This window comes from Merops nubicus, unplaced genomic scaffold (genome assembly GCF_000691845.1).
Source record: "Merops nubicus isolate BGI_N331 unplaced genomic scaffold, ASM69184v1 scaffold8704, whole genome shotgun sequence".
In the NCBI taxonomy this organism is placed as follows: domain Eukaryota; kingdom Metazoa; phylum Chordata; class Aves; order Coraciiformes; family Meropidae; genus Merops; species Merops nubicus.
The window spans coordinates 26,484-34,646 of record NW_008603553.1 but is presented as its reverse complement, the minus strand read 5'-3'; the positions used below and the strand labels follow the sequence as shown (position 1 = coordinate 34,646).

The window sequence follows — 8,163 nt, the reverse complement described above, 5'->3', positions numbered from 1 at the left end:
TAAGCACTGGTCTTGTGTAGAAAGGCCATTTCCAAATGAGCCTGCAGCAGAAGGGTGGGTAGTCCAGAGATGCTTCTCCCGGGGGCTTCAGCTGTCCAGCCCCATTTCAGCTCCCCCCAGAGCCGGTGCTATGATTCACCTTAGCAAAAAAAAATAAAGCTGCTTATTTTGAATATTTTTAAGCAGCTACAGACTAGAATTTTAGTATATAACTCATAGGGAGTAGATTAACTCATTTAAGACTCGCAAACATGCCTCTGAGAAAGTGCTTGCAGTCAAGCACATAAAAGAACGCAGGAGAAACCAGAGACAAGAAATGACGTAGCTCAATCAGAACAATGGGAATGTCATGAACACAAGAGCTTCACTTTTGTCATCTCCAAAGATTTACCAAGCCAGGATCTGACTGAGTGGAAGATTGGAAGACAGGAGACATTCCTACCTTCAGCTCGTTCAGTTCTGGGCTCTAGTTTTGTTGACGAGGGAGCAGTCCTTGGCCACCATCCCAGCTCTACACATCATCCTGAGCCAGCTCAGGAGCCACACACAATCCAGGCTTGAGCCTCCACTGGTATTTCCAGGTCTGTTGTCCTTGCTAGAGGACTTAAAGAGATTCTCTGTAAATGTCTGTTTTGTTTCAACACTGCCTCCATGATCTTGTCCCTGCAGCCCACGCTGCTCAGGGTGGCCTGTGCTGGGAGCAGCACATGTTTCAAAAGTGCAAGAGCTGCAGCATCTTCCAGCCTAACAGTGCAGATACCACGTACACAGCCTAGGCCCCTGCAATCAGCCACCCCCCCACGGGAGGGGGACACTGAACTGCCCTTTGAAAAGGGAGAACAAAACAGGAATGAAGGTGCAGGGCAGAGACAGGTCCCATCAAAGAGCAACGCAAATCTGCTGCACAGTTTGAGCAGCATTCAACACCATGGAGGCAGGTCACAGGGCTTAGTTAATCCACCATAAAATGAATGAGGGTTAAACTCACCCTGCTGAGGTTTGATCTTTGGGGGAGCAGGCTGGCACAAGCTTTGCCCCCTGTTCTCTCATGCAGTTGCTTGCTGTCCGTTGGTGTTAATACTCACTCCTGCTTTGTACTTCCTGACTGTGATAGATTTAAAATCCTTATAAGCTGCTGCTCCTACAAGTAATGGCATAGAACATGCTGTAACAAGATCAAGATCTCTAATGGCACTTCTGGAAGGTGAAGCAACATTCTCCTTTCCCTGTACTAGTGTTTTTTTTTCTCTAGAATATTAGATTAAGAGACAGAAAATTTACTACTTCATAAGGCCGTACCCCAGACAAGCTCTGCACCCAGCAGCCTCCCTGCAAACACACGCGTTTATGGCGAGGCAAGCAGGAACGTGCCAAGCAGCAGCACCAAAATCCTGTAGCAAATAACCTCAGAAGGGCACAACAAAGCTCAGAGCAGCCCGGGAATGAAGACTGCTGAAAGTGATAGACCACTGCAACAGACCTCTTTTGGTCTGGGGGATTTTCTCTTGATTGGTTGGGTGTTGGCTGGTTCGTTTGGGGGTTTTGTTTGTTCAGTTTTAAGATAAAACATCATTGGCTTCCTGTAACTCAGCTCAAGAGCTGGTACCCCCTCTCTGTGAACCCCAAATACCAGAAATTCAGTCCTGGACCTTTTTTAACCAAACCAAATGAATATTCCTGTAACTTAAACAAGAAGCAGACAGTTGTGGCGCTAACCCTGCTACAATTATGCCAAAGGACACTTAAAAAACATTGAGGAACTGAACACAAATCCATCCTCCACACTACATGTACCACTCTTAGGCTCTTTCTAGCCGTGAAGCAGCAAAGCCCTCTGTGAAATACTAACTGCAAAGGACAAACACAACGTGTTTCATCTCGCAGAAGACCTCAAACAGCCTTTAGCTGCGAGCAAGGGCAGTGCAGCTCATCACCAGGCTCAGGCACACAGCCAGCCCTGCCTGCTGGAGATCAGGATGGCACTTTACCTGTCCAGTGGTGCTGGAGAACCTGCAAACCACAGCAAGACAGAAAAAAAAGGCTCTCACACAGAACTTAAACTTGGTATTTAAGAGAATAGTTTAAAGCTTCAGCACTGAAGACCCATTAACTGCAGACATTTATAAGCAGTTGGGTGTCTACACAAAGGGACTAGAGGATCCTTGAAATAACAGAGAAACCATCACAGCAAGTACCCAGAGATCTAAAAGATCATTTTCTTTAAGACAGAAACATTTGTGCATCCTTTAATGCTTCCAGATGGGAGAAGCTGTCCAATGAACTTGATACTTGTGGAAAGGTTAACCCAAAGATGCTCCTCTTTCCAAGAAAAGCCACTTGCACGCTTTCAAGAGGTTTTCACATGTATCCTGCTGCCAGCATTTGATTCATTTGAAAAAGTTTTTACATTGCACTTCTGTCTACAAAAAAAGTGACCTCTTCAAAGAGTACAAGTAGAGCTTCTGATTTTTATTGTTTACCTTGATTTCTACTCTGAATTTAACTATTTCGCATCAAATACTGACAAATCTAAACAACCAAAAGCTCCAAAACAACAAAAATCTGCCCGATATGACAAGTTGCTGTGGCCAGGCTGGGTCCACAGCCCCAGCTCCAAGGAGTCAAGGGCAGACTGGCTTTAGGCATATTTGCTCACTTGCCAGATAAAACATTAAGCCTGCAATCCCTGAGGGCTGGAGACAGGAGGGGGGGAGAAATTCCATGGCTACTTACAAGCTATGTTATTTGGTTTTCTGAAGATGAGGGAGCAGATTCATCATCTACAAGAGTGATTCGTAAGGAGCCTTGCAGAGGCTGGAGTGGTGAGAGAACCCACACTTTAGTGGTAATAAAATGAAGGGTCTCACCAACCAATTTTGTTCTGTAATTGGTTTTCATGAAAAGTCCCAAATATAAATAAAACAAAGCATAAAGGAGGAGCTGAGCATTCTCACTCAGAAATAAGCAGAGCTGAGGTTTGAAGAGCTTTGTGTTGCCATCCTCTCAGCCCTTCCAGCAGGGAGCTGGAGAGTTTGGCCACCATCACATAAACTAGCTAAAAATCACCCGCTGATCTGAGATGCAGAGAAGAGCTGCAGACTCTCCTAAAGGCTCCTTTGTCATTTTGATTCTCTAGGTGTCATAACAAGTTTTGCTGCAGGGTGGAACGTGTGAGGAAAGCCTAAACCCACTCGTTTTTAACACGTTAACTACCTTCTCTTCTGGCCAGCAACAATATTTGGCTCCAAAAGCTCCATCCCAACCTTGCTCTGTGGTATTTCAGGGCTTAAAATGAAGAGAAGGGAAAGGGATGGGATTGCAGTGACCTGCTCTAGGTGGCCCTGCTCTGGCAGGGGGGGTTGAACTAGATGATCTTTCAAGGTCCCTTCCAACCCCTAAGATTCTGTGATTTGTTGCAGCAAAAGGAATTCTTGCTTGATGCAACAGTGAAATCAGTGACAAAACTGGACAACAGCCACACCCACAGAGTCTGTCAAGCTATAAACCAAGGATTTCTACATTTTCACAATACCAGATGTAATGTGCACTCAAACCATTTAAATTTCTATTACTCTTTGCCTGGGAGTTGGTGGCAAATTAGTCGAGGCCTTAGCAGACAGGTACATATGACTGGAAGGTCTCCTGTGTCAGCAATATCCAGTGTACAAAGCTGCTTGGCCTACATTTATTTGCACTAAAGAATAAGGCATTGGGCTCCTGTCCAAGCATCTTAAAAAGACAAGAAAAGAGACCTTATATATGACTTGGGAATGGGCCCGTTGTGGCAAGAGACTGTATTGCATCATTAACATTATAAATTCCATTTACAACACAGCAGTCGCTTCAACCATCATTTATTCATGTCGTCTAGAGAATGTCTTGCATTTTTAGGACTGTGGTTCTGCTTACCCTTGGTATTGTTACAGTCACTGGGCTGTGAATGAGCCCAGCTCCAGCTGTTGGCTACTCCAGTCTCTACCTTCTGCACACACAAGTAAACCCCAGCATCTCACCACACTTCAGTAACTGCAAAGAAAAAAAAGTCTCAGCTCTGAAGTTATTGGGGTTCCATGTTATTTTTGAAATACCAGCTGGAACTAGAAACACTGTTTATCCTCAGTCAGTATGTTTGGTCACTACAAGTTCTTTTTTTGGGGCATGTCATTAAGCTGATAAACTCCATGCCCTGCTCAGTGTTTCCCTAGCAGCAGTGGGGGGGGATGCTTCCATTTTCTGGGCCAGCAGGAGGAAGAGGTGAAGTGCCCTGACAGGCCACAGACCTTGCACAACTTGGCCCCAGCTCCTGAGCCTCCCTCCCCTGGACCCAGCTGCTGATCAGTTACTGTACTCAGAGGGACATGGAGGGGCTGGAGCATGTCTAGAGAAGGGCAACAAAGCTGGGGGAGGATCTAGAGCACAAGTCTTGCAAAGAGCAGCTGAGGGACCTGGGGTTGTTAACTGGAGAAAGGAGGCTCAGGGCAGACCACCTTGCTCTCTACAACTCCCTGAAAGAAGGCTGGAGCCAGATGGATGTCAGTCTCTTCTCCCAAGGAAGAAGCAACAGGACAAGCCAAAATGACCTCAAGTTGCTCCATGGAAGGTTTAGGCTGGATATTAGGAAAAGCTTCTTCACCAACAAGGTTGCCAGGCCCTGAACAGTGGTGGAATCCCCATCTAGATCCAAAAGCTGTTTAGATGTGGTGCTGAAGGACATGCGAAAAAACAATTACAGCTAGCTTCAAAGGAAAAAGGAGTAACCAGAATGTTACAGCACCTTTACTGGAAAACTTATTTTGTGTACAAAGAATTACAGAAACACCCCAAGCTTTCAACAAAATATAGTCTGACACTTAAAAGATGACTTTCCCTTCTTACTGGTATCAAAGACTGATTAATACCACAGGGGAACTGGTTTTGCACCGAACTAAGCTGCCAATCCTGGGAACCTCTCTATAAACACCTGAATGCTGCTTCCTCCACAGTTTCTTCACACAAACTCCAATTAAACTGTTTTACTTTACGCTGTATTGAGTACTTTCTTCCCTGACTTTTCTAACAATCAGAACAATCACTGCACAACCTCATCCAGCTGTCACTGGTTCTGAGACAAGATGAAATGACTGAAGCAGGTCTGTCCTCACAGCTTCCCAGCACTGACTGTCCTTGTACAACACACAGTGGTAACAGCAGAGAAGTTATGGGAGTTGTACCTGATTTGTTTGTTCCCCTGTGCAGGTTTTATTTGGATCAGTGAGATGCATGCTTTGGATTGGAGTTTGGTTTCCCATGTTATGGGTATGAAATAGAGGGGAGAAAAAAATACTAATTAAACCCACAAGCCTACTCTGAGTGACGTGTGAAGAGGGAAAAGTGTTTTAAGTGCAACAACCCAAACGTGTTTTTATTAAAGAATTCACCATTAACGATACAGACTGATAGGGCAGCAATAAGCTACCACTGAAAGACTGACAAATCAGGTAAAACTAGCAATAAATAAGCAAAACAAGTCTGAGCCACTGACCACGCCTCAAAGATTAGTTCTAGAAAAATACAGGTGTTGTAGAGTGCATGGCCTATGTGCACAGCACAAAACAAAAATGAAATGCTACACCAAAATTCCTTCCAGCATGTAATAAATACAGCTCGCAGAAGAACACGTTCCCAAACACAAGTTAAGGAGATAGAAAACAAGAAGAAAAGTTTCAGAGAAACATTGTTTTGACAAAATTCCATTTAAAGGTCAGAAAAGCATTTTATCATTCACCCTGTTGCCAGCTTCATTTTATTTACATCCAGTCTAAATGGCTTCCACAGCTATAGGATCCTACAGCTGTTTGCAGCATAGCAGCCTTTTTAATGTGCTAAATAGAAACAGCAGGCAGGTCAGCACAACCCTGCCAAGAAGAGCCAAGAGGTTTGAGAGTTGACAGTGGTTTTAAATATTCCTATTCACATAAAGGGAGGTAACACACAGAGCAGATTCTGTGATGTAGGGGTGACTGAAATACCCAGTCCATGACAATCAGACTCATTCAAGCAGCCTTCCTTCCCACCCAGGAAGAGTCACAGCAAAAGGGAGGTAACACACAGAGCAGATTCTGTGATGTAGGGGTGACTGAAATACCCAGTCCATGACAGTCACTCATTCAGGCAGCCTTCCTTCCCACACCAGGTACATGACACCCAGGAAGTGTCACAGCAGCTTCAGAAGAGCACATACAAGAGCTGGTCAGGGTTCAGTGAAGCCATTAGGATGCGACCTCATGAATAACCAAATGGACAGACACCGGTTTCACTTCACAGGCATCTCAAAGATTCTCCCCTTTACCTTAAAATGCTCTGTACTAAGAAGGACTATGAGCTGGACAGTCACAGACAGCAACTGAAAGCTTCTCCACACACCTACAATGCAGCTGGTACCATTTGCCCTGGGCTTGGATGCATTAAGGGTGTAATCTTTACTGGCAATTACCATTTGAACCACTACCTGATGATTTGTACAGCAAGGCACCTGGATTTCCCTGACCTGAATCACACATACCTCTCTGGGGGTAGGCTAGGACAAAGCTAACACTACTCACTGCAGTGACTGTGGCAGCACAGAAAACGTTCAGGATTCTGGCTGATTCTGGCCACAGGAGTCTGGCAGCACATTTGCTGTGGGAAAGCCACTGCCCTTGCAGCAGTTAAGCCCAGTCAGTTAGCCAGGGCCAGTGTCACAGCAGGCTGTGCTTCAACGTAGGCACACACAGGGCCACCAGACCCCTCACAATGCCCCCAGCTGCTGCCAGCACAGCAAGTGGCCTCCTGCTCAGGCAGGAGCTGCCAGACTATCTCCATGCTGCTCTTTGCCTCCTCGAGACAGACGTGTCCTCCAGAAAGTGATACCTCACAGTGACCCAAAGGCATTCTTAGCAGAAATAATTCTACTTTTATTGTGAAATGTTATACTAGAGGAAAATGTTCTTAAAAACCAGTTTTCCCCTCAATCCCATTTTATATAGCCTTCGTCAACACAGCAGAAACAATCCAGTAATAGCACCTAAAAAGAACCGTTTGCCCTTTTTTATCTCTGTAGATCTCCAAAAGGTCTATACAAAGAAACTCAAGTGACGTTACCAGGAAGCATCACCTACATCTTTGACTAAGATTCCACAGTGCTGTTGATTATTCACCACATGGACTCATTGGAACCAAACAGACCTTGCAGGCTTTAATCTGCAGTTTGCATTGCTGCTGCAGCAAGGAAAGGATTCCCACTGATGAAGCACCAGCAAGAGCAAAACTCAAGGCACATTTCTATAAATGACAGCTCTTCTCTTCCTATAAAAACAGGCAATAAAATACACCAAATAAGTAGAATTCTCTCCATTCAAGCAATGTACATCTGCCTGCTGTCCTTCCTGAGGCACTAATGGAGCGTGAGGAAGAACCAGTGCTACCACATTTTCAACATTCACTCTTTGTTGTCAAATAAATTAGACTTACAAGCACAAAGGGAAAAAGAACTCTGGGTGGATTTTGGAGGTTTTTTTGTTGTTGTTTGGTTTTTATTTTTTTGTTGGGGTGGGTTTTTCCTTTAACTTTGCTCTCGTTCTTCATAAAAAAATTACATTCCTAGAAATCAGCATTTGCACAAGGAAACAAGAAGTTATATATTTGCCAAATTCTTAAAATAAATTTTGTATACTGTACAAATATACATAGTTAAACATTTACAAACTTAACTTCCTAGATGACAAAATTCACTGCTCTCCTGAGCAATGCAGTCACTCAGCTTTTCTCTTCAAAAGCTCAAAAGCTATCAACTGTCATGTGTAAAGTCCCTCTCACAATTAGGGACAGGATAGGATAGAAGATGGACCTACTGGCCACAGTGGTATCAATGTAAGGGAGTTCCAGGTGTACTAAGTTTAAAATACAGTCCCTGCTAGACAAATCTGGGAACAGGTTTTCAGTGATGAGGCAAAGCTGCAGTCAGTGAGAGGTCTTTCTTCTCTTGGCACTGTTTGATTCTGTGTTCTCTGATGTTCTGGTTAAAGCACGAGTGTCCTCAGTCCACTTGCTGCTGTGACCTCCCTCGCTGCGGGCTCTCGCTCCGCCCCTCGGCGCAGGAGCTCTCCAGTCACCCTCGTGCCGAGCTGCAGGTGGCTTCGTGGAAAG

The 8,163-nt window shown here is 44.7% G+C and overlaps 1 protein-coding gene across 1 annotated transcript in view; it reads right to left on the bottom strand.

Annotated features, from left to right (window-relative positions):
• Positions 1-7,977: 7,977 nt before the first annotated feature.
• The window catches only part of SETX (senataxin), a 25,491-nt gene continuing 25,305 nt past the window's right edge, over positions 7,978-8,163 (bottom strand). Inside the window, 1 exon segment of the mRNA XM_008938702.1 lies at positions 7,978-8,163. This exon segment is cut by the window's right edge and continues 18 nt beyond it. Within this exon segment, the coding sequence (XP_008936950.1) occupies positions 7,978-8,163 (186 nt within the window).